At 38.8% G+C, this 23700-nt stretch overlaps 1 protein-coding gene across 1 annotated transcript in view; it reads right to left on the minus strand.

Annotated features, from left to right (window-relative positions):
- Positions 1–20918: 20918 nt before the first annotated feature.
- LOC102812807 (chromosome unknown open reading frame, human C2orf76) overlaps positions 20919–23700 on the minus strand; it is a 63966-nt gene continuing 61184 nt past the window's right edge. Inside the window, exon 5 of the mRNA XM_006868725.1 lies at positions 20919–21021. Within this exon, the coding sequence (XP_006868787.1) occupies positions 20945–21021 (77 nt within the window). The 3' untranslated portion in view covers positions 20919–20944. The remainder of the gene's footprint in view (positions 21022–23700) is intronic.

Raw genomic sequence — 23700 nt, forward strand, 5'->3', positions numbered from 1 at the left:
GTGCCTCCGGTGCTGCCTCACTTTATTGAAAGATTTCAATTTTTATTCCATCAATTCCTGGTGCCTTGTTCTTTGCCAATTCCTTCAATGCACCTTGGACTTCCTCCTTCAGTAGCATTGGCTCTTGATCATATGCTACCTCTTGAAATGGTTGAACATTAACCATTTGCTTTCAGTACAGTGACTCTGTGTATTCCTTGCATCTTCTCTTGATGCATTCTGCATCATTCAATAATTGGCCCAGTGAATCTTTCAATAACGAAAGTCAGGGCTTGAGTATTTTCTTCAGTTCCGCCAGCTTGAGAAATGCTGAGCGTGTTCTTCCTTTTTGGTTTTCTGATTCCAGATCTTTGCACATTTTGTTGTAATATTTGGCTTTATCTTCTCAAACTGACCTTTGAAATTTTCTGTTCAGCTCTTGGACCTCCTCATTTCTTCCATTGCTTTAGCATCTCTACGCAGGAGAGCAAGTTTCAGTGTCTCTTCTTACATCCATTTTGACCTTTTCCTTCTTTCTTGTCTTCTCAATGACTTTTTGTTTTCTTCATGTATGATGTTCTTGATGTCATCCCACAACTCTTCTCGTGTTTGGTCTTTAGTGTTTAACGTATCAAATCTGTTCTTCAGATGATCTCTAAATTCAGGTGGGATATATTCAAGGTTATATTTTGGCTCTTGTGGACTTGTTTTCATTTTCTTCAGCTTCAGTTTGAATTTGCATATGAGTAATTGATTGATGGTCTATTCCACAGTCTGCCCCTGGCCGTGTTTTCACTGATGAGATGGAGCTTTTCCATCGTCTCTTTCCACAGATGTAGTCAATTTGATTTCTGTGTATTCTATCTGGTGAGGTCCATGTGTAGGTTAGGTCCCTGGGTGGCACAAGTGGTTTGTGCTCAACTACTAGCCTAAAGGTTGACAGTTTGAACCAACCCAGGTGACTGCAGAAGAAAGGTCTGGTGATCTGCTTCCTTGAAGATCACAGCCAAGAAAACCTTATGGAGCAGTGCTTCCCTGTTACACATGGGGTCATCATGTGCCAACTCAACAGCAATGGGATTGGTGCTTTTGTTTTTTTAGGATGTGGCTATTGGTGACAACTATTGCTAAGGTGAAGTCCCTGGGTGGTGTGCAAAGGGTTATGCACTTAGCTACTAACCCAAAAGTTAGAGGTTTCAGTGCACCGAGGCTTCCAGAAGGTCACAGCAAGTAAAACTCCTAAGGAACACAGTGGGGTCGCCATGAGTCAGGATCAAACTGACAACAACTGTGGTAGACCATGAGGGTGAATTCTGTTCCAGATATGAAGGGTGGTCAAGGGCCACAGTCTTGGATTCCTCCAGTCTCATTCTGACCAGTAAACCAAGTCTTTCTTTTTTTTATAATTTTGAATTTTGTTCCACATTTTCCTCAACTCTATCTGGGACCTTCTAATGTGATCCCTTTCAAAGCAGTTGATAGTGGTAGCAGGGTACTATCTAAGCCTTCTGGTCTCAGAGTCATAGAGCCTGATGTTCATATGTTTACATGTTCCAGTAGTTCATTGGACTAGTTAGTTGATTCCAGACATCGTCAATTTTTATCACTCTTGTTTCTTTTGCACATGGAGAGAGCAATAGTTGTATCTTAAATGGCCACTCATGAGATTTTAAGATCCCAGTCACTATTCACCAATGTGAGATATAGAACATCGTCTTTGTGAAACTCTGGTCCTGAGTCCTCAGGCTCAGTAGCTCATGCCTTAAGATGTTTGATAATATCTAAGAAGTTGTCATCATTTTGCCCCTTGGCAGCGTAGTGGTTAGAAGTCGGGCTACTAACCACGAGGTCAGCACTTTGAAACAATCAGCCATTCGGTGGGAGAAAGATGAAACTTTCTGCTCTCATAAATATTTACAGCCTCAGAAACCCTATGCAGGGTTGCTATGAGTCAGAACCGACTCCACAGCACACCACACCCCCCACTCTCCACCACATTCATAGGTGTGTTTGCAGCAAAGGTAAACCCTCACATACCAATATCCTCTTTCAAACCCGTCAATATTTGTGGGAGTACTGCCACTCTCCCTTCCATACCCATCCAGCCCATGTATGTTACTAAATGAAATTTAACACTGCAAAGATTCAAAGTGATAGCTCTGGATCTTTCCAGCTCAAGCCCCACTGGCTAAGAAATGGAGAGGACTAAGCCCTTACAATCCTCAGCCCACCAGCTGCCTTTGTCCTGTTAAAGAGCCAAAGCCTGAAAGGTACTCTGGCCACTGCTTTGATTGACCACAAGAACACTGAGAAAGGCATTTTTCCTATGTATTAAGTTTAACAGGAAGGAAGCTAAAACCTCAAAACACAAGTCTCAAAGGCAGACTCTCCTTAACCATCTGCCTTATTTCAAAAAGTCACATGATATCATTTGGGACCTGAAATGGATCCTCCACCTTAAATCTCTTAATGTCTATGAATGACATTATTCATAGACTGAATATTCCTATCAACAGAATAGAATAGATCACAGTTCTCTGAAAAACCATACTACAAAGCAGCATGAAACACATCCTGTGCGTCATTACACATTATTTGATTCTCTACTGAGCAAACAGGAGAATGTTTGGAGAAAACAGGTTTCCAAAGGTTATGTGAGTATTACAACCCCAAATACACATATGGGGATGGGGAAGGACTGGCCTCCTGTGATTCATGTCTCCTCTGATGGAAAGAACGAACAAAAGCTCTGCTTTCCTCCCCAACATCTTTACACCCGTACATGATGGCCATGCAGACTGAAAACAGAGTGGCTGCGGGCCCACCATGAAAGTCAGGTAGAAGTTAGATGGAAGGAGACTTGCGAGGCCTATAGAGACCACTGCCTTGATGGTAGGGTTCAAAATACTAAAACCACGAACTGAAAGGTTGACTGTTCAAATGCACCTAGAGGCACCTCAGAAAAGGGGCCTGGAGATCACTTCAGAAAGATCACAGCCACTGAAAAAATGAAACAATTTAAAATTCAACTAAATGAAACCTAGTATTCTTCTCAACTTCAATCACCTTTGCTTATCTGATGAATCATAAGAGTTTCTAAGACTAAAATGAAAAGCTACCAGTAAGTGATGATCAGAGCTCTTTCTCCAACACATCACAGGTACACAAATGCTCAGGCATGCATATGAATACACACACCTACATACATGTACACACCAGTGGAAAAAAGATGGCACAAGTCTCATTCCTCTGACTCTGTCATACTTGAACTCGTTTGCCCACTTGAGAAGTACTTCATCAACCTCAGCTGCACACTAACATTAGCAGGAAAAGGTGAAATTCTGCTTTTTGTTCCCCTCCTTTCAACAATCAGCAATCGTTTTCCAAAAGCCAGGCCACCATTCTGTGGCCCACATAGCCAGGAGCATCATCATCTCTCCTGAATCTAGAATAGTCAGAAAAAAAAAGAAAAAGAAAGAAAAACTTTGGCTATGGCAAAGAATTCCTCAAACTCATAAAACTTGGCCTGGTTATTTAGTGGACTAAGACCTGTATGTTTATTGGGCACAAGAAGAGAAAGTCAGCAACTTTCAATGAGAATGACAAGAAAATGCATACAGAAGAATTCAAACACAAAAATGAGAAACTGTTTCTTGATCCATAGTCCACAACCTTCTTAGTCATATTTCTCCAAGTGTTCTGACTGGCCTTGGTTTCAAAAAGTGGCACAATGTGAGATTTAGAGCCAGAAGAAACCTGATCTCTGATTTACCAGATTTTAGGCTTTGTGCAAATTGCTTAACGTCTTCAAGATTCAAGTCCTTAGTTTCAGAATGACGTTGAAGCTGCTGCTTTGCTCACAATAAGCATCATAAAATATTTCCTTGTTATTAGCTGCTTTCCGACATTGAGATTATGCTGTGGACTAGGGTACGGTTGGGTCCCTTGGAGTGTAATACCACTGCCTGACCTTGCATCATCCCATGCTAAGTTGTGGATTGGATCCTTGTGATTTATAAAGTGTTCATTGACTGGTTTTTGGAAGTAGGTCAACAGACCTTCCATCCTAGCCCAAGTCTAGAGACTCCAATGAATCCTGTTCACCATGGGTTACCCTGCTGGTATTTGAAATACCAGGGACTGGAAAGTAGACAGGATCACAGAAATGCACACGCCACCATACTATGACAAAATGACTAGTAGGTGGTGGTGGTGTAGTTAAGTGCTGCCGAATCAGTTTCAAATTATAGCGTCCCTTTATAGGGTTTCTGCGGAGCAACTGGTGGGTTTGAACCACTGACCTTGTAGTTAGTATTCCAGTGCTTATCCTACAGCCCACCAGGAGTCCATATAGATGGTGGTGGTGGTAGTGGTGTGCCATGGAGTCAGTTCCAACTCATAGCAACCCTGCATAGGGTTTCCAAGGCTGTAAATCTTTACGGAGCAGAAAGCCTCATCTTTCTCCTGTGGAACAGCTGGTAGTTTCTGAGGTTCGCAGCCCAATTTGTAACCACTATTCTACCCGAGCTCCTTCATATAGATAGTAGATGCACACATTATATATGCATATCTAATATTGCTGGGTTTTTCTTTTTAAACAAATGACATTATATCACAGGTGTCCTGTGATTTCATCCATCAAGATGTCTCAAAGACCATCCCATGCCAGTAAATAATATTTGCTTTATTGTTTTAGACTGTTGAGAAGCAAGCCATAAAATAGATACACCATAGTTTATTTAGCTCCTTCCCTACTGGCGTCATTTTGGCAATTTCCAGTCTATTTTAAGTAACACTGATGTGGATACATTTGTAAATGCCTCGTGTAGGCATGACAGGGTTTCTTCGGGACAAATTCCAATAAGAGGACTTGCTAGGTCAATAGGCTATACATACCTGTTATTTTAATAGATACCACAGCAAGCTGCTTACCTAAGAGGCTGTATATGAATTTATACCTCCACAGACAGTGAAGGCACCTATCACTGCCAGTATTTATTATCAAACTCTTTACTTACTTTACTTTGGTGAATAAAACTGTTACCCTGTTGAATTTCATCAATTTCCTTAAACAACCAGATGTACATCTTTTTACATGTTTATATGCTCCATTTTATTAAACTTATTTTATAAAATTATAAAACATGTCACTCTTTTGTTACACAATTTTCCTTTTCTCATTGATTTGTAAGAGTTTTAAAAATATATATTCTAAATTGTCCATTTATGAATGCCAGTAGTTTTCCCAATCTTCACTTGTCTTTCAATCTCTGCTTATAATTTTAATCTGGTTTTTCATATCAGTGTGTCAAATTTAGCAATTTATGACATTGCATTTTAGGTTTTACAAAGGCCTTCTTTACTGGATCTCAGCAGCAATTTTCTTCTAACAAGTTCATCCTTTTTTACAAAACCTTTTTATTGTCAATTGAGTGAAGGTTCAGAGCAGATCAGCAGTTTTACATTCAACAATTCATACACTTTTTATCTCATTGATTGCAATCCAATCAATGTAACATCACTTATCCCATTTTCTCCCTGTGTTTCCTGTTTCCATTCCTCCTTGCTTTTTAACCCTTCTGAACTTTGACCTTGGGTAAATGCTGTCCTTTTGATCTCAAATGGTTGATTATTTGAAAGTGTGTGTACTTCACAAGTGTTATGGTTCCCCTTATAGACCTGCCTATTGAAATGGCTGAGAAGTGAGCCATGGGGGTGAGTTCAGTGCCAGGCCTGAAGGGTGACTCAGGGCCCTAGTCTCGGGGCTTCCATCAGTCTCTATCTGACCAGTAAGCCCTGTCGCTTTCATGGTTTTCAGTTTTGCTCCACATTTTTCTCCCATATGATCCAGAACTTTAGAACTTTTTAATGTGATCCTATTCAGAGTAGTTGGTAGTGTTAGTCAGGCCCCATCTAGTTCTTCTGGTCTCGGGGCTGTGGAGACTAAGGTTTGTGTAGTCTATTGGACTAATTGCTTCCACATGTCTTCAATTTTCATCCCTTGTCTTTCCTTCAGACAGGGCAAAAGCAACAGTTATCCCTTAGATGGCTGCTCATGAGCTTTTTAAAGAGCTACTCATCAAAATAGGATGTCTTTGTGGAATATATTATGCCAATTGACCTTGATATCCCTTGAGACTATGATCCTGAGTCCTGAGGCCCAGTGACTTATTCCCTCAAGGTGTTTGGCAATGTCTAAGAATTTTTCATAACTTTGCCCTCCCCTGTATACTCCACACATTCATGGGTATCTTTGCAGCAAAGGAATACCCATGTACAAATATCCTCTGTCATGAGTATACTCCCACTCTGCCTCCCACACCTGTTCAGCCTGTGTGTCTATTCATGCATCTACTAGTAGACCGCTGTTATTGCAGGATTATGTATATTACAGTATTTACCTTTTAAAAAACTCGTGCTCTCTTCCCAGTGTCTTCTCCTGCCTTCATGTTTTACCATCTTCCCTCTTATTACTGTCCCCTTCACCCAAGTAACATGTGTGTTACTTCCTCCCCAAGTTTAAACCAGTCTGTTCTATCTCAAACTCAACTTGGACTTTCTTTCCATTTGGGACTTCTGTAACTACACTATTCCCATTTTTACTTTGTCTTCATTATCTGATTCTTTGATTCCCTATTTTCAGTCTTGTCATTTGGTTTACTTTGGGTGCTCCTGTATTTAGACTGAGTCTGGGGTGGTGGTATAATATACATTAATCTCAGGTTGTTGACTACTGTTGTTGGGTCTCTGACCAAAAACTCCCTTTAGTATTTCTTGTAAGCTTGATCTGTTTTTATATTTTGTTTTGTTTACAATTTCATTTTGTCATCCCCTTGCCTTCTTGCTTACACGGTTTCTGCTGAGATGTAAGAGCCTAGTCTTACTGGTTCTCCTTTGTCGGTAACTTTTCATTTTACCCGAGCTGCTCTTAGGATTCCATCCTTGTATTTCATTTTGGAAAGTTTGATTATGTGTCAGTGATTTTCTTTTGGTGTCTATACTGTTTGGGGTTCATTCAGCTTCTTGAATGCATATCTTCTTGTCTTTCATGATGTTACGGAAGATTTCTTCCAGTAACCTCTTTCACTATTTTCTCTATGGTTTTTGTTTGTTTTTTGACTTTTCCTATATGGAATTCCAATCACACATGGCTTTCTTTAAATTTTTTTGTTCTTTTTTCTGATTGTTCCTCTAGCAGATTAGTATGGAGAGTTTTGTTTTCAAACTCATAATAATCTAGCCTATCACTAATTAAATTCTACTCCTCTGCCCATTCAGTGTATTATCAATTTCTAAAATATTATTATTAATCTAGATTTATGGCTGCTGGTGGGTTTGAACTGCTGACCTTGTGGTTCAGAGTCCAGTGCTGATCCTACAGCCCCATAGAAAGGGCAAAAAAATAGAACTGACGAAGAGAAAGGTTAAATTAGTGAGCCTGAAAACAAATCTCCCCATATTAATCAGCTAGAGGAACAATCAGAAAATAAGAACAACAAAAAGAAGAAACCCAAAGAATTATGTAGGATGCTATCAAGAATAACTTACATGTGAACAGAATTCCAGAACAGCAAGAGACCAAAAAGCACAGAGAAAATTGATGAAGAGTTGTTGGAAGGAAACTTCTCTGGCATCATGAAACATGGGAAGATATCCATTTAAGAAGCTAAATTGACTCCCAAAAGGAATTTAACAAGACAAATCATAGCACAAAATCCTGAAAGCAACTCAGGAAAAACAAAAAGTTACCTACAAAGGAGAATTAATAAAACTTAAGCTCTGATTTCTTGAGCAAACCACACATACAAGACAGCAATGATACGACATATGTAAAACTGAAAGAAAAAAATGCCAACAAAAAAATCAAATATCCAGAAAAACTATCCTTAAATATGATGACAAAATTAGGACATTTTCCCAGGTAAAAAGAAATTAAAGTAATGGGTAAAACCCAAACCAACCTTATAAGAAACTCTAAAGAGAGTTCTTTGCCCAGAGAACCAATAGCAGACAACAACCTGATATAAACATACATGATAACATACCCACAATCACCTCAGATATAGAAGTATCCAAAGTAAAAAACAAACAAAAGCAACTACAAGATTTTTAATAGGGAACCAGAGATATCAATTGTAAAAGATAATTACAAAGTAAAAAGAGGGACTAGTGTAGCTTCCAAATGGAGAGGAGGCCTAGTAGGTTTCACAATAGAAAAGACTGTTTTGAACTTTGGAATAAGTTAATAAATTACAGGGTAGCATCAGAGAAAATAAATAAACCTTTTAATCAGAGTAAACAAACGGTCCATCATAAAGATTTAGTAAGCCCAGGAAACATCAAGGCAAGTGGTCGGGTTCCCTCAGTGCAAACCCCCTTCCAAGACTAAGACTCAATGGGAATACACACTGTGATTGGTGACCATGCTCAACACCAATAAGGGGAAGTGAGGGAAAAACAGCAATGAAGCGGTGAGCTAAGCCCTATAATGTTCAATAGACTTCTGTGAACCCGGGTGAAGACCTAGTTGGCCAGCCTGGGGACTCTTGGGCCCAGAGTCAGTGACATAGCCACAGAGGACTAGAGTGGAGAGTGAAGCGTCCAGCTGATAAGAAGAGAGGGCATATGCATAAGAACACCCACACTTGCAGATAATACCCACTTATCCTGGCTTCAGTGACTGGATGATCAGAGCTCAACCAGAAGTAAAAAGAAGAGGAGAAAAAAAAAAAAAGTATTCTCATACAATTTGATGAACTTGACCTACACCTATGGAAGCAGTAGCTCAAAAGAGGGAACAAGTCCTAACAGCAAGAATCATTCCCACACCCTCCACACACAGAGTAGACAGGGATGGGCAACTTGGACATTGGCTACCCAAAATAGGGGGCTACGAAGGCAAGAAGTGACTGGCTTACAAGCTTTCAAGAGGGAACCTAGATCCAGAGGGCCTGGAGGAAGGTAGAATCTCCAGTGAGTAGCATCCAATCTGACTAGGCGGGGCTGATGCAATGAAATGCAGACAGGTCTCTTGTGATACAATAGTGAATAATTGTTATCAGTACTGATTGTGAGGGTAGGAAATATAAAGGTAGACATTTTATAGCAAGGAGGGGAGTGATTAACTTTTCAGTCTAGGAGCAGAGGTCCCTAGGACCATCAGGGGAGAAAAGCAGAGAGCGGGACCCTACCCAGAGAAGCAGTGATGCCTGAAATGGAGCCAGAGATGATGACGTGGAGCAATGGAGCAGATGGAGACTTTAGATCCAGAGAGGGAGAGCGACTGTGTGCTGAAGACCTGAGGGGTACGGGGGAAGGACTGCATGGAGGGGATTGTAACCATGGCAATGAGACGATATACGATAGAATGAATATAAAACTAATGTTCCCATGTAAACTATCACATAATTCACAATAAAACATTTAAGAAAAAAAAAATTTAGTAAGTAATAAAACAACAGCAACAACAATCAAAAAATGAGAAGACAACCTATAACCCAAATGAAATCACCACAGAAACTTATGTGGAACAAAGAAATCAGCAGCACCACAAAAAAACATACAGCAAAATGACAGCAATCAATTCATTCCTATTGATAATTACACTGAATGCACCTGGATTAAATGCATCAATCAAGAAACAGAGAGCAGCAGAATGGATAAAAAGCAGGACCCATCAATATTCTGTCAACAAGAGACACACTAATATAAAGAGAAAAACAGACTAAAAAAAATCAAAGGGTGGAAAAATATTATCAAGCTGTTGGTAATCAAAAAGGACCAGGAATGGCAATATTAATTTCTGATAAAATTGACTTTATGGAAAAAAGCAGCACAAGAAACTAAGAGGGGTATTATATAATGATTAAAGGCTCAATTGAACAGGAGGACGTAACTCTAATAAATATTATTCATCCAATGAAAGGGCCCCAAAAGAGAAAAAATAAACTCTAACAGAATTGAGAGAGAAATAAAGAGTTCTCTTCGTACGCAGAAGAACTAAACAACAGAATCAACTTCAAAGGTATAGACCGAACACTCTACTCAACAACAGCACACTATATTCTCTTTTAGCACACATGGGGCATTCTACAGAATAGAATATTTGTTAGGTCAGAAAGCAAGTATCCGTAAATTTTAAAGCATCAAAATACCACAAAGCATTTTCTTAGATCACAACACTACAAAACTAGAAATCAACAACAGGAAGAACCAAGTGGGAGGGAAAGAAATACATATTATGAGAAAACACAACATACCTAAATATTTGGGACACAGCAAAGCGATGCTTAGAAATAGAAAAGGATGAAAAAACAAAAATCAACATCTTAACTCAATTTTTCCAACAATTAGAAAAAGAACAGCATTTGCAGAAGAATAAAACAAGACCCATATCTCACATCACATACAAAAACGAACTCAATATGGATCAAAGACTTAAATGTAAAATCTACATATATAAAGTTCAATGAAAAATTAGGAAAAAACTTAAGAGGCTCTAATGTTTTTAAGTGCTGTTGGGTTGGTTCCAACTCATAGTGATCCTGTATAAGGCTTCGGAGGAGCAGCTTGCGGGTTTAAAGCACCAACCTTATGGTTAGCAGCAGCCCAGTGCTTATCTTACAGCATCATACCAGAACTCTTATGGCTCTGACACATGGCATAAATGCACTATCAAATATAACTGAAAACACACAAACAGTAAAAGACAAACTAGATGACTGGAACCTTCAAATATTTCACCAAAAGAGTAAAAAGAGAGCCTACAAACTGAGAAAAAATATTGGCAATGATATATTAGACTGATATTGACTAATCTCTAAAATTTACACAATACTTCACACCTCAACAAGAAGATAAATAATCTAATTTGAATATGGGCAGAGGATATGAACAGACACTTCACCAAAGAAGACATTTAGATGGCCAACAACATATGAAGAAACAATTGTGGTCATTATCCATTGTTGCTAAGTGCTATTGAGTAGGTTCTGACTCATCATGACACTGTAAAGTTTCTGAGGAGCAGCTCATGGGTTTGAACCACTGACCTTGTGGTTAGCAGTCCAGTGCAGCATCACACCAGGACTCCATTAGCCAGTCATGGTTGTTGTTAAGTGCCGTTAAGTCTGTTCCAACTCATAGCAATCTGGAATAGGGTTTTCAAGAAGCAGCTGGTGGGTTTGAACTGGCAACCTTGTGGTTCACAGTCCAGTGCTGATCCTACAGCACCACACCAATAGCCATTGTTGTTGTTGTTGAATGCCGTTGAGTCAGTTCCAACCCATAGCGACCCTGTATAGGGTTTCCAAGGAGCAGCTGGTGAGTTTGAACCAACGACCCTGTGGTTCAAACTGACCTTGCAGTCCAGTGCATTATCCTGCAGCACCACACCAAGACTCTACCATAACCACTGGTGGTTGGCTGTGTGCCATGGAGTTGGTTCCAACTCATAGCGGCCCTGTATAGGGTTTCTGAGGTTGTAAATCTTTACAGGAGCAGAAAGCCTCATCTTCCTCCTATGGAACAGCTGGTAGTTTTGAATTGCTGACTTGAGGCTGGCACCAGATTCATAATCACTATGCTACCAGAGATGCAACTGAAAACAACAGTGAGATATCATCTCAACCCAACATTAATAGTAAAGTTTTTTTTTTAAAAAAAGAAAGCAACAAAAGGCATGGATATAAAGAAACTGGAACCCTCATGCACTGCTGGTGCAACTTGTAAAATGATGCAACCACATGGAAGATGGTATGGCACTTCCACAAAAAGTTGGAGATACAAATACTGTGTGACCCAGCAACCCCTCTACTTGGTATATATCCTAGAGGAATGAGCTGCACCATGAATAGATACAGGTACATCCATGGTCATTGCAACACTATTCACAATAGCAAAACCATGGAAGCAACCTAAATGCTCATCAGTGGAAGAGTGGATAAACAAACTATGGTACATACACAGTGGAATACTATGCAACTGCAAAACACCTCATAAGGGCATTACTGTTGACTCATAGTGTGACCCTGTATAGGGTTTCTGAGGCAGTTAATCTTTGTGGGAGCAGAAAGCCTCATCTTTTCTCCTGTGGAGTGATTGCTCGGTTGCAACCATCAACTTTGTGGTTTGCAGTCTAATGCGTATCCTATACAGACATATGCCAAGAGAAATTAATCACAACAGCAGATTAAATATTGTGTAAGACTACAATTGTAAAAAGTCAAGAAAAGATTTTCACGCTATAAGCAACATTCTTTGATAGTTATCAGGGATGGAAGACGGAGGGAGGGTAAAGTCACTGGCAAGAGAGTAAACATATGTTAACTTGAATGAAGGAGAAGGCAATATAAAATAAAAAGGATGTTGGCAACAAAAAATGATGGAGGCAGATGAAGACACTGGGAGGAGTGCAAGAGTTACAGGCAATGTAAGTAAATATTGTTACATCTATATTTCAGTTTTGTATATGTCATGTTTATACCCAATCCTATACTAATGGTAATCTCTGAGTAGATGCATGGACAGATATGTAAACTGAGTGTGTGTGGACGGAGAGGGAGAGTATACCCATGAAGATATATAGGTTTGACAAAGGATATTTCCACATGGGTATTTACCTTTAGTGCAAATATATCCATGAATTTGAAAGCATACAGAGGGCAAAAGTATGCAAACTTCAAGGTCAAAAGGCAAAGGGTTAGGAAACAGTTAACAATTTAAACAGAAAACATGGGGAGGAAGTAGGATAAATGCTGTTATATTTTGGGGACTGCAATCAATGACATAAAACAAAATGTGTATGAATTGTTGGATGGAAAACTGATCTGCTCTGTAAACCTTCATCTAATTCACAATAAAAAAAAGTTAAAAAAAATTAAATAAAAAGGGAAAGATAAGTGAAGAAATGTAAAAGGCAAAGTTTTCACGAGGAGTCCTAACACAGAGTCTCAATATGTCGAAAAAGATCTACTTATCCTTCCTGAAAACCAATGTTCATTATCACCCATCAGGCAAGAAACTTTTCAACCAGTAAATGCTCCCATCAGGTCCTGGACAGCTCTTTCTACTGGCTCAACTGTCAATCACTTCTTCCCAGAAAGCCCAGTTATTGGATGCCCCCAGCTCAGGGCTTCTCCCCTGCTTGGGGCGGCACTGCGTGCAGACATGTTCTCTGCTGGTACAGCTCTTCATCTCTGCTCTCTGGGCTTGATCACTGTCCCTGACTCTTCAGGTACCATCACTGCCACTGTCCAAAATTGTAAGCTTGTTGCAGCCCTTTTGCTGGGGTCTTCTGTGTCTTAACATAAGTTCTCAGTTTGGCCTGCCGTACTCTCCAACTACTCTGCTGAGACTCCAGTGCCCGGCCTACCAGCTTCTCCTGAATGCTGCCATTTCTCCTAGTCACTGCTGATGGCTAAACTTTCTTCTGGGCCCATCCCTCCACCAGTGCTATAGCCCATTTATCTGTGTGACAGTTCCTTGCTGGGTCTGGGAGGGTCCTCAGCATAGACAGAGTCTCAAAGTTCCAAAAGATGAATCTACCCATCTAGTTTATGATTTCCAGGAGGTCCCCTAGACTTCTGTTTTCAGCCCTTTACTTGTCTATTTCAAGGCAGAGCCTCCCTAGCCTGGTGAGGAGCCAACCTACCCTCCTAGCTCGATTGGAGCCCAACCAATTTTCTATTACTTAATCTAGGCCTTTTTGGCGTTCTGACTCCAAATCTTTGCACATTTTGTTGTAATATATGGCTTTATCTTCTTGAGCTGATCTTTGAAATTTTCTGTTTAGCTCTTGGACCTCCTCATTTCTTCCATTTGCTTTAGCATCTCTATGCTGGAGAGCAAGTTTCAGTGTCTCTTCTGACATCCATTTTGACCTTTTCTTTCTTTCTGGTCTTCTTAATGACTTTTTGTTTTCTTCATGTATGATGTTCTTGATGTCATCCCACAATTCTCATCCTCAGTCTTTAGTGTTTAATGTATCAAATCTGTTCTTCAGATGATCTCTAAATTCAGGTGGGATTTATTCAAGGTCATATTTTGGCTCTTGTGGACTTGTTTTCATTTTCTTCAGCTTCAGTTTGGATTTGCATGTGAGCAATTGATGGTCTGTTCAACGATCTGCCCCTGGCCTTGTTTTGACTGATGGTATGGAGCTTTTCCATCGTCTCTTTCCACAGATGTAGTCAATTTGATTTCTATGTATTCCATCTGGTGAGGTCCGTGTGTATAGCCATCTCCTATGTTGTCAAAAGAAGGTATTTGAAATTAACAAATTATTGATTTTTCAGAATTCAATCATGCAATCTCCAGCATCATTTCTATCACCAAGGTTGTATTTTCCAACTACTGATCTTTCGTCTTTGCTATATGCTGAGCAAATAATCCAAGAAGCTGGGTTATATGAAGGAAAATGTGGCATCAGGAGATTGGAGGAAGACTCATTAATAAGCTGCGATATGTAGATGATACAACCTTGCTTGCTGAAAGTGAAGAAGACTTAAAATATTTACTGATGAAAATCAAAGAGCACAGCCTTTGGTATGGCTTGCATCTCAATGTAAAGAAAACAAAAATTCTTATCAATGGAGAAAAGATTGAAGTTGTCAAGGACTTCATTCTTCTTGGATCAACTATCAACACTCATGGAAGCAGCAGTCAAGAAATCAAAACGACATATTGCATTAGGTAAATCTGCTGCACAAGACCTCTTTAAAATGTTGAAGAACAAAGATGTCAGTTTGAGGACTAAGGTGTCCCTGACCCAGGCCATGGTATTTTCAATAATCTTGTATGCATGTGAAAGTTAGACAGTAAATAAGGAAGACTGTAAAAGAATTGGTGCATTTGAGCTATAATGTTGGAGGAGAATATTAAAAGTACCATGGACTACCAAAAGAACAAACCAATATGTGTTGGAAGAAGTAGAACCAGAATGTTCCCTGGAAGCCAGGATGGCCAGACTTTGTTTCTCACACTTCAGACATATTACCAGGAGGGATCAGTCCTTGGAGAGGATATCATGTATGGTAAAATGAAGGGTCAGAGAAAAAGAGGAAGACCCCCCAATGAGATCGAATGGCACAGTGGCAGTAGTGATGGGCTCAAAAGTAGCAAGGATTGTGAGGTTGGCACAGGACCAGGCAGTGTTTTGTTCTGTTGTGCATAGGGTTGGTATGGCTCAGTGCCGACTCAATAGAACCTAACAACAATAAAAAAAAAAATGGCTAATGAGGCATTGGCAAAAAAGAAGTCACTGGGAATTGATGGAATACAAATGAAATCTTTCAACAAACTGATGTGGCACTGAAGGCACTCACTCATCTATGTCAAAATATTTTGAAGACCGCTATCTGGCCAACTGATTATAAGTGATCCATATTTGTACCTATTCCAAAGAGAGGTGACCCAACAGAATACGGAAAGCATCAGACAACATCATTAGTATCACCTGCAAGTAAAATTTTGCTAAAGATGATTCAAAAGTGGCTGCAACAAACTGTACATTGACAGAGAACTGCCAGAGGTTCACACCAATTCAGATGAGGTTGTTGAATGAGGGATATCTTTGCTGACATCAGATGGATCTTGGCAGAAAGCAGAGAACAGAAGAAAGATATTTGCCTGTGCTTTAATGACTATTCGAAGGCTTTTAACTGTGTGGATCATTACAAGCTATGGACAACATTGTGTAGAATGAGTATTCCGTAACACTTAGTTGCATATAGGTCAAGAGATAGTTGTTCTTTCACCATACTTATTCAATATGTTGTTGTTGTTGTTGTTGTTAGGTGCCATTGAATCGGTACCGACCCATAGCAACCTTATGCACAGCAGATCGAAACACTGCCCAATCCTGGGCCAACCTCACTACTGTTGCCACACTTGAGTCCATTGATGCTGCCACTTGGCTAATCCTCTTTTTCTCTGACACCTTACCAAACATGATATCCTTCTCCAATGACTGGTCCCTCCTGACAATATGTCCAAAGTATGAGAGACAAAGTTTGGCCATCTTGACCTTCAAGGAGCACTCTGGCTACACTTCTTCGAAAACAGATCTATTGGTTCTTTTGGCAGCCCATGGCACTTTCAATATTCTCCTCCAACACCATAACTCAAAAGCATCAGTTCTTCTATGGTCTTCCTTATTCACGGTCCAGCTTTCGCATGTATATGAGGTTATTGAAAATACTGTGGCTTGGGTCAGGCATACCTTAGTCCTCAGGCTGACATCTTTGTTCTTCAACACTTTAAAAAGGTCTTGAGCAGCAGATTTGCCTAATGCAATACGTCCTTTGATTTCTTGACTGCTGCTTCCATGAATGTTGATAGTTGATCTAAGAAGAATGAAGTCCTTGACAACTTCAAATTTTTCTCCATTGATAAGAATGTTGTTTATTGGTCCAGTGGTGAGGATTTTTGTTTTCCTTACATTGAGATGTAATCCATACCGAAGGCTGTGCTCTTTGATCTTCATCAGTAAATGTTTTAAGTCCTCTTCACTTTCAGCAGGCAAGATTGTATCATCTGCATATCACAGGTTGTTAATGAGTCTTCCTCCAATCTGATGCCACATTTTTCTTCATAGAACCCAGCTTGTCGGATTATTTGCTCAGCATACAAATTGAAAAAGTATGATGAAAGAATACAACCCTGTTGCACACTTTTTTAAATTTTAAACCAGTGTTCCCATGTTCTGTTCGAACAACTGCCTCTTGGTCCAGGTACAGATTCCTCATGAGCACAGTTAAGTGTTCCAGAATATTCATACTTTGCAATGTTGTCTATAGCTTGTCATGATGCACACAATGAAAAGCCTTTGCGTAGTCAATAAAGCACAGGTAAACATCTTTCTGATATTCTCTGTTTTCAGCGAAGATCCATCAGACATCAGCAATGATATTCCTCGTTCTACAGCCTCTTCTGAAACCGGCTTGAACCTCTGGAAGTTCTCTGTCAGTATATGATTGTAGCCGTTTCTGTATTACCTTTAGCAAAACTTTACTCATATGGGATATCCCTGAGAAAATAATTTGAGAAGCTGGATTATTTGGGGAAAAAAATGTTACAGCAGGATTTGGAGGCAGACTCATTAACAACCTGTGATATATAGATGATACAACCTTGCCTGCTGAAAGCGAAGAGGACTCAAAATATTTACTGATGAAGATAAAAAAACACAGCCTTCGATATGGTTTGCACCTCAATGTAAAGAAAACAAAAATCCTCTCCACTGGACCAATAAACAATATCCATGTAAATGGAGAAAAGATTAAAGTTGTCAAAGACTTTATTTTCATCAGCTCAGTCATCAACATTCATGGAAGCAGCAGTCAAGAAATCAAATGATATATCACATTAGGCAAGTGTGCTTCATCAGAGCTCTTTAAAGTGTTCAAGAACAAAGATGTCAATTTGAGGACTAAGGTGTGCCTGGCCCAGGCCATTGTATTTTCAATCATCTTTTATGCAAGTGAAAGTTGGACAATGAATAAAGATGACCATAAAATAATTGATGCATTTGAGTTAATGTTGTTGGAGGAGAAAGCACCATGGACTGCCAAAAGAACAAACAAATCTGTGTTGGAAGAGGTATAGTCAGAATGTTCCTTAGAAGCCAGGATGGCAAGACTTCATCTCTCATACTATGGACATATTATCAGGAGCAACAAGTCCCTAGAGAAGGACATTATGCTTGGTAAAGTGGAGTGTCAGCAAAACAGAGGAAGATCCCCAACGAGATGGATTAACATAGTGGCAGCAGTAATGGGTTCAAGCATAGCACCGATTGTGAAGTTGGCAAAGGATGGAGCAGTGTTTCATTCTGTAGTGCATAAAGTTGCTATGAGTGGGTACTGACTCGACAGCACCTAACAACAACAACAACAACAAAATAGTTAATGATCAGGGCACTGATGTGGCACTATAGAATAAGCACTGGACTGCTAACTGCAAGGTCTCTAGTTCAAAGCCACCAGCTACTCCTTGGAAGCTCTACATGGGGTCACTATGAGTTAGAATCAATTTGACAGTACTTAACAACAATGGTAATGATACTAAGCATTTCTTCATGTGTTTGTTAGTCTCTTGAATATCTTTACTGGTGTAGTATCTGTTCACAACCTCTGCCCACTTTTAAATTGGATTGTTTATGTTTTTTGTCATTAAGATATTTTATAAATATTTTTATAAACTTTATAAATTACAAAGTTTAGAGCCCCTTGTCTAATATGTTGCTGTCAAAAAAAAATTTCTTTGCCCTTCCAATGTATTATCTATTTATGAAGTCTTAATATTGATCTTCTGGTGTTTTTGCATGGTTTCCAATATTTCATTTATTTTGCCAGTATTTTCCTTGTAATGTTTTCCTGAATTCTTCTGAAGTTTTTTCTGTGTTTTTCTTGCTTTTCTCAATCTTCAACAATCTACTGAAGGTTCCTTCAAACCTAAATAACATTCTTTTAAATTATTTATCCAGCAGTTCTGATACCATTTCTGGTATTATAATTTCTGACTCTGTATCTTTGTCCCTTGTCTGAAGTACTCTGTCTTGTTTCTTTGTGTACGGTGAAATCGTCCATTTTCTCCGAGATGTCATGGTATCATATTTATATATGTTGGTGCATGCTCAAGCACTCACCATCTGTCTTCTGGCAGGTGTGATAATGACTGGAAGTGTGAATGTAGTTCCCTGTTCACTGTGTAATGAAGTTCAGGGCAAGTTTACATACCTCCAGAAGCAGGGCTGGCACTCCTGGTGCCTGACCCTGGCAGAGTAGAAGCTTTGCAGGAGGCAGTGCCACTGACCACTGGTTTGGTGAAGGCAGGGACTGGCCACATCCCCCGGATACCAGGAGGGCACAGAACAAGTGAGAACTGTACTTTCCTTGCAATCAACTTCCAGCTGCATCCTCTGCCTGCCGGCCTCTTTACTGACTGACAGCCACTTGTAAAACCTCGAGATGGTAGTGCCACTTCACACTAGCTGACAGCTCGCCTGTTTTTCTTCTGTCTCGTTGCTCCTGTTTACCTCCCTCTTGCAGTCAACAAGCAGCCCATCTCTCTGTCCTCTGTCCTAGTCTCAGAAGCTCAGGGTTTGAGGATCAGCATTTGCATCTGTTTCCCTTGATCTCCCATGTCTTTGCTACCACCTCTCTTCAAATAAATGAGTTTGGTTCAATTATAGTTTGCTCCTGAATTCAGGAAACAACTCAGAAAAAAGATTCAGCAAGGTTATTTGTGTAGGCTGATAAAATAATTCTGTTTATAATATGTTGCTTCATAGTTTCTAATTAGACCAACTGTTCCTGTCATCAGTTACCAGAGATAAGAGAGTCTCTTATGACCATCAGTACTGTCACATGTTCTTATGTGTGATACACACCACCACACATGAAACTGAATTGTGTACAGGACAGTGAGGTTTTAATTATCTTTGCTTACGGATGAAGGTACCCAAAATTCCAACCGAATAGGGAAGGATTCTTCATATCAAGGATCAACCATGCCTCCTCAGTACACTGGGCTGATAGAGAGGGGCAACTTAGACTTCAGCTATCAAAATTAGGAGACTATAAAGGCACAAAGAAGCAGGATTGCAAGCTTTCATCAGGGTACTTAGTGTTAGAATGAGGAGAGAGTAAGACAGAAACAGTACTGAAGAGTTTTCCTCTTATCCAGATGGGTCTGGTGATGAGGCGGATAGGACTTTATGACTCAATTGTGAGTATCTGTTATCAGGTCTAATGGCGAATGTCACAACTGTAAACATAGAAGAGGTGCAATTAAAAGGGGGGAGCAGTTAATCTGTCATTTCAGGAACAGAGGACCATAGGACAATCAAGAGGGAAGAGCATAAGAGGAGCAAGGGATTATAACCAGAAAAGTGGCAAAAACAGAGATGGTGGCAGATGCAATGGCATAGAGGGGCAGAGCAGCAGAGGACTATAATCCATTGATTGAGAAAGGCAGTGTGCCTGCAGACTGGAGGCTGGCTTGTAAAATGTGCCCTTTGGACATTTAAACGAATATACATTTTCAATGTGGTATGTGTACAACAACAACAAAAAGGAAACAGAGATAAATGCTGTTGACGGAGGGTGCATGGAAGGGACTATAATCATTGCAATGATCTGTCCTGTAAACCTTCATTCACGTAATTCATAATAAAAGCTTTAATAAATTAATTTTTTTTTAATTAACCCATCTGCAAAAAGAAAGCAATGCCTATTTGTACAGCTTGAGATAATAAACAAAGGGAATCTTTGTGGTGCTGTAGGATAAGCACAAGGTTTGCAGTTCAAATCCACTGAGGGAGAAAGATGAGGTTATCTGCTCTGTAAAGATTTACAGATTCAGAAACCCCAAATAGGGTTGCATGAATGCGAAACAGCTATACAACAGTGGGTTTTGATTTTTTTAAGATAATAAAAGAAGAAAGAAGTAGCCTTTTTATATCATAAAAACCCACTAACACATACACAATTCTGTTTCATGTGTGGTGGTGTGTATCACATATTCTTGATCTACAAGAGGGACTGTCAGTCATAATAGAACCTCATTATCTCTGGTAATTAACAATAGCAACAGTTGTTTTAATGAGAAACTATGAAGGAATGTATTAAATAAACATCATGATTTTAGTCTTATAATCTTTTTCAAAAATCCAGCATGCAGGTCACTAAAAAGCCCCTAATTTTAGAAAACAAATTATGATGAAATTACCAATATTCCACTATGACTTTTGAATAACTATTTCTTTTACTTTTTCTCATAAACAAATATATTACTTTACAGTAAGACAGAAGCAAAGTGAGACCTGCAGAATGAAAAATCACCATAGATTTTAGCTCAAATAGCAGAATCTGGGATTAACGTTTTAAGATTTGTCAATTTCAAAAACTCACTAGTAGAATAAAGAGTTTACTACAGAAATGCAAAAAGGAAGCAGGCAAGGGCTTCACCAGGATGAAATGGGATTCGCTTTGTGGTTCTTGTAATCTTCTTCACAGAAGAATGCAATTTCAGTTTCATTGGCTGGGGAAAAAAGAAACAGAGAATAGAATAAAAATTTAATGTAAAACTAAATTTTGAACAACTACAGAATTATTATAATGATTCAATATTTTAGAATAGTTTTAGATGACTAAAGTGAGAAAGAAGAGTTATTTGTTTGGCTGCATGCATATATTTCACCAAATCAACTAAAGGTTTAAATTGCATTAAAAGCAAAAAAATGCTAAAACGTTAAAATAAGAGCTAACACAAGAAGCTGATTTTCAGGAAATCACAAAATTGTCTACCTATCTATCATTTCCTTTACAGTCTTGGAAAATAATAAACCTTGCTTTTTTTTTTCCAGATTTGCTACTCAGTTACTGAAGGGGAAAAATGCTCCCCCTACCTCCTGAAATTACCTTGCAGGTATTATAATTTAATATTTAGAGGATCAGTAGAATATTTTACAGATCACTTTACATTCTCCCTTATGACCCATCAAAATATGTGTCTGAAGAAGTTAATTTTTTTGCCCTGCTTATGATTAATTCATGAGGCTTCTACAATATGCAAAGTGAAAGACACAAATTGGCTTCTACCGCAATACCTTCAAATGCCTCTAATTATTCACAGGGGATACAGCACAGCTAAAGGACCCACAAAGGTTCAGAGCAGTCACGATTCTTTCAACCTAGCAGGTCAAGGACTTCATCTTCTAAAACAATAAGTCAGCAACATTATTAATTCAAACTGGAGACAAATCTGATGGAAAGCCTTCCAATTATTAAACATGCAATTCTTTAAGGTGTTGCGCCAACAAGTTCCACATTCATTTTTCAAATTAAACCAGAAGTTAATACAGTCTGCTTGGCTTTTACTGAAAGAGCAAAAGGGCCTTCAGAATCTTGACAAGAAAACAGACAAGATTATTTGTAATGAATACTGAGCACTCAATTAACATACCCTCTACTCTAAAAACAGATTAAGTAAAACTCTTCACACACAAAACAAATAGGATAATCAGAAAGAGTGTCAAGAATTACCTTTGCTTACAACTCTCATCTCATCGCTAGAATTTATCCCCAAACAAAGAAATAAAAGAGCTTAGTATGACATTTCATTAAAAATCTTCGTGCTATTTTTAAAATATCAAGTTTAATGTTTCTCAGTCATAAATTAGTGATGCTCATTACAGAAAATATGGAAATACAGAAAGAACAAAATAAAATCACCCATAGTCTCACATTCTCATTGCACTCTTACAACATCCTAAAGATTGAATAAGAGCAGATGAAAACCAGATTGCAAACTCTTTTCATAATGAGACTGTGAGGGGACACATTACAGAGAAACAGGAATTAATGAGAAGGTGCTGTAAACAGATGCACCCTGGAAAGACCAACAAATGTATAGTTACATTTGTCATTAAGTTTCATTGAGTTGGTTCTGCAGGGTCAGTTCCGACTCATAGAGACCCTGTATAGGGTTTCCGAGGAGCGGCCAGTGGATTTGAACCATCAACCTTGCGGTTCAAACCGGCCTTGTAGCCAAATGCTTGTCCTACAGTGCCACACCAGTTACATTTAGAATCAGTAAAATGCTTAAAAGGGGGCTTCAATATATTCACTCTTTAAAGATATTTGAGATCTTTTCTTTATAAAGAGTTTCTGGGGTTTTCCTGGGAACACGCCCAGAGATGGACCAATATAAATGGGAAATGATTCTAATCATCCTTCGAACGGATGAAGAGAAAAATCACCTGTTCTTAATAATTACAGAGCAAGGTTTTATCTGAGAGGTTCTATTTACATACCTAACTTTACATAGAGCTTTGCCCAGACAGCACTTCACTCAGTACACGCTAACTGTAATTACAATTCTCACTTACTGAAGTTGACATTTATCTGTACCCCTTTTGAGGAACTAATAGATAGCATAGCTCTTCAATAGAGTAATAATAGGTTCAGAACAAGCTCATGTACATAAAGGATTGACAAGACATTTTATTATGACACACAGGCTCTCTTGGGTCTAATTAGCTTATAGATCAATCCATTTATTTATATAATGTATTTATGCCATTTCTCATAATACAGGATCAAAATGAGATCATCTAAGGTAAAGATTTTCTTTTCAGATGACTGTATTTTCTTTTCAGCCAAACTAGACTGACAAATGAGTTAAATACAAATATTACAGGTAGATTACATTTTTTTTCACCCTTAGCAAATTAGAGAACAACACACAAATTAAAAATCATTCTGAACAAAATAAAATATAAAATGGATTTTACACTTTAATAACATGCTCAAACAGAAATAGAATATAATGTCTTTTAAAAGTCTGTAAAACTCTGGAAAATGACTAAGATAATAATTTCATGTACTATACACTACGAATGTATTTACCAATTTAAGTGAAAACAAATTACAAAACATTTCAAGACCTCTACATAATCATTTGTTTCCACCATTACTCCATAAATTATTGGTTTCCTAATTATTATCAGTTTGTAATGGCTCCTTAAGGTGCTTAGCTATCACTACTCTGAAAGGGATCACAATAGAAAGTCCTGGATAGATGGTGGGGGAAAGATAGAACAAAATTAATAATAATAATAATAAAGACCAGGGTTACTGCTTGAATAAAGACTGTTGGGACTCCCATGATGGCCCTGAGTTACCCTGTAGACCTGGAACTGAACTCACCACCAGAGGC

The sequence above is a fragment of the Chrysochloris asiatica genome, unplaced genomic scaffold (assembly GCF_000296735.1).
Source record: "Chrysochloris asiatica unplaced genomic scaffold, ChrAsi1.0 scaffold00123, whole genome shotgun sequence".
NCBI classification, from domain to species: Eukaryota; Metazoa; Chordata; class Mammalia; order Afrosoricida; family Chrysochloridae; genus Chrysochloris; species Chrysochloris asiatica.